This window comes from Coregonus clupeaformis, unplaced genomic scaffold (genome assembly GCF_020615455.1).
Source record: "Coregonus clupeaformis isolate EN_2021a unplaced genomic scaffold, ASM2061545v1 scaf0365, whole genome shotgun sequence".
Lineage (NCBI taxonomy): Eukaryota > Metazoa > Chordata > Actinopteri > Salmoniformes > Salmonidae > Coregonus > Coregonus clupeaformis.
Genome location: NW_025533820.1, coordinates 41,257 through 54,252, shown reverse-complemented (window position 1 = coordinate 54,252; position 12,996 = coordinate 41,257). Strand labels below are relative to the sequence as shown.

The 12,996-nt window shown below is 41.1% G+C and overlaps 1 protein-coding gene across 1 annotated transcript; it reads right to left on the bottom strand.

Moving 5' to 3' along the window:
* Nucleotides 1-510: 510 nt before the first annotated feature.
* LOC123484592 (zinc finger protein 135-like) lies at nt 511-12,238 on the bottom strand (the record flags this gene model as incomplete). Its single annotated transcript, XM_045215084.1, has 2 exons — nt 511-1,738; nt 12,200-12,238. Coding segments are annotated over 2 exons (1,199 nt in total), but the record flags the coding sequence as incomplete, so codon positions are not given.
* Nucleotides 12,239-12,996: the final 758 nt, after the last annotated feature.

Below are 12,996 nucleotides of genomic sequence, written 5' to 3'. Positions count from 1 at the left end.
AGAAATACGATGTCCATGTGTTGTTTTAGCAAAAAAATACCTTGCTGTTTCATTGTACGCTCATTTGCTTGTGTGGCAGCCAGCCAAATAGCTTTGCACTTCTGTTGTCATCTGATGAAAATGAAGCTATTTTCTGCCGAATGTGTTGCACCAACGTATTTTCTGGGAAGGAAAACTATAGTTGCAGGTCCCTGATCACTCTATTGAAGCTAAGAAAAATAAACACTGTTGACTTTCATTATAAAACGCGACCCCTGTCAATACACAGCTGGACTCGCCTGCTCTCAATTTCTCCGGTTGTGTTATTTACAAACAAACGCGTGACAGGCTTCAACTGTTCTGGGGAACTACGGTAAGCTTCATAATGTAAAATAATGTTGACAAGGTGACATGAAGAACGAATCTGCTTTATCTCTTAAAATCACAAGTTGACTGCAGGTATTAACTATACTTAAAAAGTAGCTACAAAAATTATAATGTACTGAAAAACTTCAAAGAAATAGTTTTAACGGTATTGAAAAACCATCCCGTGGTGGCTATTTCCAAATACCCCTGTATCCAGTATATATTGTATCCCGCTAAGGCTTCTCTCCAGAGTGGGTTCTCTTATGTTTGTCAAGACTCCCTAACTGGGTAAAACTCTTTCCACACTGAGAGCAGTGGTAAGGGGTCTCTCCAGTGTGTGTTCTCTCATGCCTTTTCAGGTACTTTGAACAACTAAAACTCTTTCCACACTGGGCGCAGTAGTAGGTCCTCTCCTGTCTTGTGTGTATTCTCTCGTGCCCTTTGAGGGTCTGTGAATGGGTAAAACTCTTTCCACACTGGGAACATTGGAAAGGCTTTTCTCCTGTGTGTGTCCTCTCATGCTCTTTTAGGTGCCCTAACCTGGTAAAACACCTTTCACAGTAGGAGCAGTGGTAAGGCTTCTCTCCTGTATGTATTCTTTCATGTATTGTCAGGGAACCTAAATGAGAAAAACAGTCTCCACACTCGGCGCAACGGTAAGGCTTCTCTCCAGAGTGTATTCTCTTATGTATGTTCAGGCTTCCTAACTGGCTAAAACTCCTTCCACATTGGGAGCAGTGGTAAGGCTTCTCTCCTGTATGTATTCTTTTATGTATCTTCAGGGACGCTAAACGAGAAAAAGCCTTTACACACAGGGAGCATTGGTAAGGGGTCTCTCCAGTGTGCGTTCTCTCATGCCTTTTCAGGTCCTTTAACCAACCAAAACGCTTTCCACACTGAGCGCAGTAGTAGTAGGTCCTCTCCTCTCCTGTGTGTATTCTCTGATGCCCTTTGAGGTTCCGTGAATGGGTAAATCTCTTTCCACACTGGGAGCATTGGAAAGGCTTTTCTCCTGTGTGTGACCTCTCATGCTCTTTAAGAATCCATAACTTGGTAAAACCCTTTTCACAGCAGGAGCAGTGGTAAGGCTTCTCTCCTGTATGTATTTTCCCGTGTATTTTCAGGAACCTTAAATGGGAAAAGCCCTCTCCACACTTGGTGCAATGGTAAGGCTTCTCTGTAGAGTGCGTTCTCTTATGTATGTTCAGGGTTCCCAACTGGGTAAAACTCTTTCCACATTGGGAGCAGTGATAAGGCTTCTCTCCTGTATGTATTCTTTTGTGTCTTTTCAGGGAAGCTAAACGAGAAAATACTTTTCCACACTGGGAGCAGTGGTGTCGTCTTGCTGCTTTGGACGTCTCTGGCTCTAAATCCTCAAAGTCTGGTCTGTCTCCTGCCAAAGACAAAGATAGTATTTAGTTTAACAGAGACTCTCCACATGATAAAAAAAAACTGTCTTCCTATGAGGTTTTAAATCACACTCAGATTCTCAATAACCCAAGGCCAATTTTCACAACATTTCAACATTAAAAATAAACTTGCCGCATGAATGTACCGTTTTGTACCATCAAAACTGTGACTACATGTAGAAGCCAGACAACATAGTTTACATTAAGCCTTTAAAATTGATATATCAATATATTTCCAAGCAACCGGGAGAGAGTGAGCGGTCAGTTATATTACAACAGCAAACCAATCTGTGGGTAAAGCGACGCTGTGACTCAAACAACAACAAGCCACGGCTTCCCTCAGAGAAGAAGAGAAAGAACAACTTGGAGATGCAAATGCGAGCAACAAACAGCTGAAGGATATCCAGGAAAACACAGCTAAAATACTCTCAATGCTCACCACAACAAACAGCTGAAGGATATCCAGGAAAACACAGCTAAAATACTCTCAATGCTCACCACAACAAACAGCTGAAGGATATCCAGGAAAACACAGCTAAAATACTCTCAATGCTCACCACAACAAACAGCTGAAGGATATCCAGGAAAACATAGCTAAAATACTATCAATGCTCACCACAACAAACAGCTGAAGGATATCCAGGAAAACACAGCTAAAATACTATCAATGCTCACCACAACAAACAGCTGAAGGATATCCAGGAAAACATAGTTAAAATACTCTCAATGCTCACCACAACAAACAGCTGAAGGATATCCAGGAAAACATAGCTAAAATACTCTCAATGCTCACCACAACAAACAGCTGAAGGATATCCAGGAAAACACAGCTAAAATACTCTCAATGCTCACCACAACAAACAGCTGAAGGATATCCAGGAAAACACACCTAAAATACTCTCAATGCTCACCAGCTGAAAATATCCAGGAAAACACAGCTAAAATACTCTCAATGCTCACCACAACAAACAGCTGAAGGATATCCAGGAAAACACAGCTAAAATACTATCAATGCTCACCACAAAACAGCTGAAGGATATCCAGGAAAACACAGTTAAAATACTATCAATGCTCACCACAACAAACAGCTGAAGGATATCCAGGAAAACATAGTTAAAATACTCTCAATGCTCACCACAACAAACAGCTGAAGGATATCCAGGAAAACACAGCTAAAATACTATCAATGCTCACCAGCTGAAGATATCCAGGAAAACATACCTAAAATACTCTCAATGCTCACCAGCTGAAAATATCCAGGAAAACACAGCTAAAATACTCTCAATGCTCACCACAACAAACAGCTGAAGGATTTCCAGGAAAACATAGTTAAAATACTCTCAATGCTCACCACAACAAACAGCTGAAGGATATCCAGGAAAACATAGCTAAAATACTCTCAATGCTCACCACAACAAACAGCTGAAGGATATCCAGGAAAACATACCTAAAATACTCTCAATGCTCACCAGCTGAAAATATCCAGGAAAACACAGCTAAAATACTCTCAATGCTCACCACAACAAACAGCTGAAGGATTTCCAGGAAAACATAGTTAAAATACTCTCAATGCTCACCACAACAAACAGCTGAAGGATATCCAGGAAAACATAGCTAAAATACTCTCAATGCTCACCAGCTGAAGATATCCAGGAAAAACATACCTAAAATACTCTCAATGCTCACCACAACAAACAGCTGAAGGATTTCCAGAAAAACATACCTAAAATACTCTCAATGCTCACCAGCTGAAAATATACAGGAAAACACAGCTAAAATACTCTCAATGCTCACCACCAGCTGAAGGATTTCCAGGAAAACATAGTTAAAATACTCTCAATGCTCACCACAACAAACAGCTGAAGGATATCCAGGAAAACATAGCTAAAATACTCTCAATGCTCACCACAACAAACAGCTGAAGGATATCCAGGAAAACATACCTAAAATACTCTCAATGCTCACCACAACAAACAGCTGAAGGATATCCAGAAAAACATAGTTAAAATACTCTCAATGCTCACCACAACAAACAGCTGAAGGATATCCAAGAAAACGTATCTAAAATACTCTCAATGCTCACCACAACAAACAGCTGAAGGATATCCAGGAAAACATAGCTAAAATACTCTCAATGCTCACCACAACAAACAGCTGAAGGATATCCAGGAAAACATATCTAAAATACTCTCAATGCTCACCACAACAAACAGCTGAAGGATATCCAGGAAAACATATCTAAAATACTCTCAATGTTCACCAGCTGAAGATATCCAGGAAAACACAGCTAAAATGCTCTCAATGCGCACCAAAATAAACAAACTGTTGCAATCTGTTGTTAAAAGGGTGGATTTGCTCGAAAGTAATGTGGAATCTGTCAGATGCGTGGACAAACAAGACAACAAAATTGGCCTTCTGGAAACAAAGCTGCAAACTTTAGAAGATGAACTGGATCAGCTAGAAAACAGATGGAGACAAAACAGGAGAATTTTGTCCCTACCGGAACATGGACAACAGAGACCTTTTCCAGCTGCCTGATCAAGCTGATATCGGAAGAGCTACGTGGCTGTATCACTGGAGGATCTGGAGCAATCCCATTGAATTGGAGTGAAGCAGAAAAATGCTAAATACCCTTAAATGGTAATCTTTAAGAAGTGGAATTATCAGACCAAAGTCCACATTCCGAGAGCACGGGGTGGGGTGGGGGGGGTATGGAAGGAGATCAAGGTCCAGGGCCATTTGATTTGTCCAGGACCTGTCTGCTAGGCTGAGGAATAAAACGCCAGAAATTCATTCCGATCAGACAGACACTTGAGGAAAAGGGAATCAAGTCTCAACTCCAATTCCCGGCAGTACTGTAGGTTTAGATACATTTGTTCTTGCTGATAGTTGCTTCAGAGTTATTGAGTCTAAGAAGGCTATAGGATCCATCCAACTGTTGTTTTAATCTGATTTATATAAAATGTTCATAGAAGCTTTAAAAATTGTAATTAATCACATTGTTGTTTCTCCTTCCACAGTGGCAGCAGTAGGTCCTCTCCTCTCCTGTGTTGTTTCTAATAACCGCTTTTCTATCTTTTAAAATGAAAACTGGTTTAGCATGGATTAATTTTTTCACTGGTTTAGCATGGATTCCTTTTGTGAGAGCTGCGAGACATTTACCAGGTTTATTTGCCATTAAGGAGTATGCTTTATTTAAAATAATATATGCCATTTAACAGACACTTATATCCAAAGCAACGTACAATCATTATCTGATTAAATTGCTTTAGAAATGGGCACAAGACAAGGATATCCCCTCTCCCCCTTCCTGTTTGCACGTAACAGGTATCAGTATTTTAAACATAAATAAACTAAATGTACTGATATACAATACATGACCCCCTGCTAAAAATATTTTCTGAATCCTCTAAAATCTCAGGATATAAAATTAACATAGAAATAACTAAATAATGGCAATAGGAAAAATAAAGAATAAATGACTATCTACAGCCTAGATCTCCTATAATATATACCGTATTTTCCGCACTATAAGGCGCACCGGATTATAAGGCGCATAGAATAGAAGATACTAAAGTCAAACGTTTGACTGGGGTTGCGTTATGCATCCACTAGATGGAGCTGTGCTAAAGGGAATGTCAACAAAACAGTCAGATAAAGTCAAACTTTATTAAGCGTTCTGACAACTCCGTTAACTCCCATGGTAACGTTGTTCAAACGTTAATGTGCATATTAACAATATCTCCCAGCCTTGCTCACTCTTCTCCCTGATTCAGTAAACACGTAGTAAAAGAAACAGTCTGATACCACTAAATCAAACGTTAGTGCATAACTCAACATTGTTCAGTTACGTATAACACGTAAAGCTTTCCCCGTCCACGAATCCCTCGAATTCTTCTTCTTCAGTGTCCGAATTGAACGGAAACTCTGTTTAGTCTTCTTTACTTGGCGCAGGTCATCTTCTTGCTTCCTCCACTTCCGTACCATTGATTCATTAATGTTGAATTCTCTCGCTGCTGCTCTATTCCCATATTCTACTGCGTGACCGACAGCCTTGAGCTTGAACTCTGCGTCGTAAGTGTGTCTCTTGAAAGGTGCCATTTTGGGGTCTTTATACACACACAAGTGGTGTGGGACTGTGAGTAAGCACAGTACCGGTGTTTACTGACTACGGTAGCCGTAATGCTGCAAGCGGTGCGGCTTTGTAGTTTACCAGTCCTACTGAAACATTTCATTATTATTAAAATTGTTTTTATTGGTTTTTTCATACTGAAACATTTTGACAGAGCGCCTTGAGCGCCGTGTACAACCAGTATGGATCAACCAATTGATCCATATATAAGGCGCTCCGGATTAAAAGGCGCACTGTCATTTTTTGAGAAAATTAAAGGCTTTTAAGTGCGCCTTATAGTGCGGAAAATACGGTAAATAACATGAAAGCAAACCTAATAACTGACCATCTACAGCCTAGATCTCCTTTAATATAAATATATATACAGGTAAAAGTCAGTAAATTAGAATATTTTGAAAAACTTGATTTATTTCAGTAATTGCATTCAAAAGGTGTAACTTGTACATTATATTTATTCATTGCACACAGACTGATGCATTCAAATGTTTATTTCATTTAATTTTGATGATTTGAAGTGGCAACAAATGAAAATCCAAAATTCCGTGTGTCACAAAATTAGAATATTACTTAAGGCTAATACAAAAAAGGGATTTTTTAGAAATGTTGGCCAACTGAAAAGTATGAAAATGAAAAATATGAGCATGTACAATACTCAATACTTGGTTGGAGCTCCTTTTGCCTCAATTACTGCATTAATGCGGCGTGGCATGGAGTCGATGAGTTTCTGGCACTGCTCAGGTGTTATGAGAGCCCAGGTTGCTCTGATAGTGGCCTTCAACTCTTCTGCGTTGTTGGGTCTGGCATTCTGCATCTTCCTTTTCACAATACCCCACAGATTTTCTATGGGGCTAAGGTCAGGGGAGTTGGCTGGCCAATTTAGAACAGAAATACCATGGTCCGTAAAACCAGGCACGGGTAGATTTTGCGCTGTGTGCAGGCGCCAAGTCCTGTTGGAACCTGAAATCTCCATCTCCATAGAGCAGGTCAGCAGCAGGAAGCATGAAGTGCTCTAAAACTTGCTGGTAGACGGCTGCGTTGACCCTGGATCTCAGGAAACAGAGTGGACCGACACCAGCAGATGACATGGCACCCCAAACCATCACTGATGGTGGAAACTTTACACTAGACTTCAGGCAACGTGGATCCTGTGCCTCTCCTGTCTTCCTCCAGACTCTGGGACCTCGATTTCCAAAGGAAATGCAAAATTTGCTTTCGTCAGAAAACATGACTTTAGACCACTCAGCAGCAGTCCAGCTCTTTTTTTCCTTAGCCCAGGTGAGACGCTTTTCGCGCTGTTTCTTGGTCAACAGTGGCTTGACACGAGGTATGCGGCAGTTGAAACCCATGTCTTTCAAGCGTCTCTTGGTGGTGGATCTTGAAGCCCTGACTCCAGCAGCTGTCCACTCCTTGTGAATCTCCCCCACATTTTTGAATGGGTTTTTTTCACAATCTTGACTAGGGCGCGGTGATCCCTATCGCTTGTACACTTTTTTCTGACCACAGTTTTTCCTTCCCTTTGCCTCTCTATTAATGTGTTTGGACACAGAGCTCTGAGAACAGCCAGCCTCTTCTGCAATAACCTTTTGTGTCTTTCCCTCCTTGTGCAATGTGTCGATGGTCGCCTTTTGGACAGCTGTCAAATCTGAAGTCTTCCCCATGTTTGTGTAGGCTTCAGAACTGGACTGAGAGACCATTTAAAGCCCTTTGCAGGTGTTTTGAGTTAATCAGCTGATTAGTTTGTGGCACCAGGTGTCTTCAAAATGTAACCCTTACACAATATTCTAATTTTTGACACACGGAATTTTGGATTTTCATTTGTTGCCACTTCAAATCATCAAAATTAAATGAAATAAACATTTGAATGCATCAGTCTGTGTGCAATGAATAAATATAATGCACAAGTTACACCTTTTGAATGCAATTACTGAAATAAATCAAGTTTTTCAAAATATTCTAATTTACTGACTTTTACCTGTATATATATACACACAGCCTAGATCTCCTTTAATATAAATATATATATATATATATATACAGTTGAAGTCGGAAGTTTACATACACTTTAGCCAAATACATGTAAACTCAGATTTTTAACAATTCCTGACATTTAATCCTAGTAAAAATTCCCTGTCTTAGGTCAGTTAGGATCACCACGTTACTTTAAGAATGTGAAATGTCAGAATAATAGTAGAGAGAATTATTTATTTCAGCTTTGATTTCTTTCATCACATTCCCAGTGGGTCAGAAGTTTACATACACTCAATTAGTATTTGGTAGCATTGCCTTTCAATTGTTTAACTTGGGTCAAACGTTTCGGATAGCCTTCCACAAGCTTCCCACAATAAATTGGGTGAATTTTGGCCCATTCTTCCTGACAGAGCTGGTGTAACTGAGTCAGGTTTGTAGAGCTCCTTGCTTGCACAAGCTTTTTCAGTTCTGCCCTCAAATGTTATATAGGATTGAGGACAGGGCTTTGTGATGGCCACTCCAATACCTTGACTTTGTTGTCCTTAAGCCATTTTGCCACAACTTTGGAAGTATGCTTGGGGTCATTGTCCATTTGGAAGACCCATTTGCGAACAAGCTTTAACTTCCTGACTGATGTCTTGAGATGATGCTTCAATATATCCACATAATTTTCCTTCTTCATGATGCCATCAATTTTGTGAAGTGCACCAGTCCCTCCTGCAGCATAGCACCCCCACAGCATGACGCTGCCACCCCTGTGCTTCACGGTTGGGATGGTGTTCTTCGGCTTGCAAGCGTCCCCCTTTTTCCTCCAAACATAACGATGGTCATTATGGCCGAACAGTTCTAGTTTTGTTTCATCAGACCAGAGGACATTTCTCCAAAAAGTACGATCTTCGTCCCCATGTGCAGTTGCAAACCATAGTCTGGCTTTTTTTATGGCGGTTTTGGAGCAGTGGCTTCTTCCTTGCTGAGTAGCCTTTCAGGTTATGTCGATATAAGACTTGTTTTATTGTGGATATAGATACTTTTGTACCTGTTTCCTCCAGCATCTTCACAAGGTCCTTTGCTGTTGTACTGGGATTGATTTGCACTTTTCGCACCAAAGTACGTTCATCTCTAGGAGACAGAACGCGTCTCCTTCCTGAGCGGTATGATGGCTGCATGGTCCAATGGTGTTTATACTTGCGTACTATTGTTTGTACAGATGAACGTGGTACCTTCAGGCGTTTGGAAATTGCTCCCAAGGATGAACCAGACTTGTGGAGATCTACCATTTTTTTCTGAGGTCTTGGCTGATTTCTTTTTATTTTCCCATGATGTCAAGCAAAGAGGCACTGAGTTTGAAGGTAGGCCTTGAAATACATCCACAGGTACACCGCCAACTGACTCAAATGATGTCAATTAGCCTATCAGAAGCTTCAAAAGCCGTGACATCATTTTCTGGAATTTTCCAAGCTGTTTAAAGGCACAGTCAACTTAGTGTATGTAAACTTCTGACCCACTGGAATTGTGATATAGTGAATTATAAGTGAAGTAATCTGTCTGTAAACAATTGTTGGAAAAACTACTCGTGTCATGCACAAAGTACAGTGAGGGAAAAAAGTATTTGATCCCCTGCTGATTTTGTACGTTTGCCTTGCACTGACAAAGAAATGATCAGTCTATCATTTTAATGGTAGGTTTATTTGAACAGTGAGAGACAGAATAACAAAACAAAAATCCAGTTTAATTAGGAAAATAAGTATTTGACCCCCTCTCAATCAGAAAGATTTCTGGCTCCCAAGTGTCTTTAATACAGGTAACGAGCTGAGATTAGGAGCACACTCTTAAAGGGAGTGCTCCTAATCTCAGCTTGTTACCTGTATAAAAGACACCTGTCCACAGAAGCAATCAATCAGATTCCAAACTCTCCACCATGGCCAAGAACAAAGAGCTCTCCAAGGATGTCAGGGACAAGATTGTAGACCTATACAAGGCTGGAATGGGCTACAAGACCATCGCCAAGCAGCTTGGTGAGAAGGTGACAACAGTTGGTGCGATTATTCGCAAATGGAAGAAACACAAAATAACTGTCAATCTCCCTCGGCCTGGGTAGAATGGGGAGACTGGGGAGACTGGGGAGACTGGGTAGAATGGGGAGACTGGGGAGACTGGGGAGACTGGGGAGACTGGGTAGAATGGGGAGACTGGGGAGACTGGGGAGACTGGGTAGAATGGGGAGGAGGGACGTTCACTAGGATTTTTTATGAATTTATTTGCAAATTATGGTGGAAAATAAGTATTTGGTCAATAACAAAAGTTTCTCAATACTTTGTTATATACCCCTTGTTGGCAATGACACAGGTCAAACGTTTTCTGTAAGTCTTCACAAGGTTTTCACACACTGTTGCTGGTATTTTGGCCCATTCCTCCATGCAGATCTCCTCTAGAGCAGTGATGTTTTGGGGCTGTCGCTGGGCAACACGGACTTTCAACTCCCTCCAAAGATTTTCTATGGGGTTGAGATCTGGAGACTGGCTAGGCCACTCCAGGACCTTGAAATGCTTCTTACGAAGCCACTCCTTCGTTGCCGGGAGGTGTGTTTGGGATCATTGTCATGCTAAAAGACCCAGCCACGTTTCATCTTCAATGCTCTTGCTGATGGAAGGAGGTTTTCACTCAAAATCTCACGATACATGGCCCCATTCATTCTTTCCTTTACACGGATCAGTCGTCCTGGTCCCTTTGCAGAAAAACAGCCCCAAAGCATGAAGTTTCCACCCCCATGCTTCACAGTAGGTATGGTGTTCTTTGGATGCAACTCAGCATTCTTTGTCCTCCAAACACGATGAGTTGAGTTTTTACCAAAAAGTTGTATTTTGGTTTCATCTGACCATATGACATTCTCCCAATCCTCTTCTGGATTATCCAAATGCACTCTAGCAAACTTCAGACGGGCCTGGACATGTACTGGCTTAAGCAGGGGGACACGTCTGGCAATGCAGGATTTGAGTCCCTGGCGGAGTAGTGTGTTACTGATGGTAGGCTTTGTTACTTTGGTCCCAGCTCTCTGCAGGTCATTCACTAGGTCCCCCCCGTGTGGTTCTGGGATTTTTGCTCACCGTTCTTGTGATCATTTTGACCCCACGGGGTGAGATCTTGCGTGGAGCCCCAGATCGAGGGAGATTATCAGTGGTCTTGTATGTCTTCCATTTCCTAATAATTGCTCCCACAGTTGATTTCTTCAAACCAAGCTGCTTACCTATTGCAGATTCAGTCTTCCCAGCCTGGTGCAGGTCTACAATTTTGTTTCTGGTGTCCTTTGACAGCTCTTTGGTCTTGACCATAGTGGAGTTTGGAGTGTGACTGTTTGAGGTTGTGGACAGGTGTCTTTTATACTGATAACAAGTTCAAACAGGTGCCATTAATACAGGTAACGAGTGGAGGACAGAGGAGCCTCTTAAAGAAGAAGTTACAGGTCTGTGAGAGCCAGAAATCTTGCTTGTTTGTAGGTGACCAAATACTTATCTTCCACCATCATTTGGAAATTAATTCATAAAAAATCCTACAATGTGATTTTCTGGATTTTTTTTTCTCAATTTGTCTGTCATAGTTGACGTGTACCTATGATGAAAATGACAGGCCTCTCTCATCTTTTTAAGTGGGAGAACTTGCACAATTGGTGGCTGACTAAATACTTTTTTTCCCCACTGTATATAGTGTATGTCATGACTGTAAACACATTTTGCTTTAACTATTTAACATTTGCTTAAACGGCACACTGATAGGCTACTGCAGCCTCACTCTACCCATGACAAAGTCATTTTTTAAATCTGATGAAAGAGATTTTTTAAAAATATGAAAATAAATGATTTGGTATCATTTTTATTATGGAAGATTGAATAAATTGTGTTTCAAACGGTTTGTTTGGAATGATTTGTAGCTATCGTCTCGACTTTTTCTGTGAATTAGAGTCCATCCAACTCAATTTCCCTACCGGAAAAACGCAATTTCTGTAAAGTGTATTCGCGCACGCAAATTCAGGAAGAAACTGAAGAGCAGATGGCTTGACCGCGTTTTGCGAGTGTCGCATCACTTGACCGCAGTCAATATTGGACTAGGAATCCCCCTCCAAAGTAGTACAATGGATTTGCAGTATTGATGAGGGCAAGTCTATGAGACATTTAAGTTGTGCAAATAACGTTTTGTGGTTGGCCAGCTTGTTGATGGTATTCACATCTTACAGAGTAGCTTTATCAATTCCTACATTTAAAAAACGACATATTTAAGCTCAGAACATCATTTTAAAAAAAACACGCATCAGTTCAACAACTGCTCCTTCCAAGACAGTAACATTACTTACTGTTGTTAATCAGATCTTCCGTCTCCTCCTCCTCCTCTTCTTCCCCCCCCTCCTCCTCCTCTTCTTCCCCCTCCTCCTCTTCCTCTTCTTCCTCCTCCTCCTTCAACGTGACAGTTACCTCTCCCTCCTTCACTCCAAAAAAAGCCTCGTCTTTATTCTCTTCATCTTTCACTGTAACAGTCTCACCACCCTCCTCTTCTTTTGTTACTGTGACAACCTCCTCTTCCTCCTCCTCTTTCACGACAACGTTCAGCCACAGACCCTCTTTCTCCGTCCAGCAGACCTCCTCTTCTTTAGCAGGAGGAGAGTAGCTTGGCGAGCTCATGGTCGGCGATGTTAGCTAGCTAGCAAGTTAGCGACTAGACTAGTGATAGGCTAATTTATGAAGCCAGCTACCGTTACCTGACTAAACGTAAATATGACATTAAATGCGGAAACTAGTTATAAGACATTAGTATGTTTAAAATTCAGAGGCAAATATACACTGAAACAGTCTGATCAGCTTGAACGTTTCGACCATGTTGGCTAGCAAACTCTCGAGGTGGCTGACTCGTCGTTGTTGAAGAAACGTTCCGTCCACTAGATTATACGTCACACTAGAAGCATCGCCTGAAAGACACACATCGCCATCTACTGACTGGAGTGGGTATCGCAGTTGAGAGAAACGTTTATTTTATTTCCAGACAAAAAGTGATATTTTTTCATTTCTTTCATTAAATAATAATAGTATTTTCAAACTAGTGCAGATTCGTAATAAGTATGAATTTAAAACCTACTTCTTTCCACATCCTACCAAC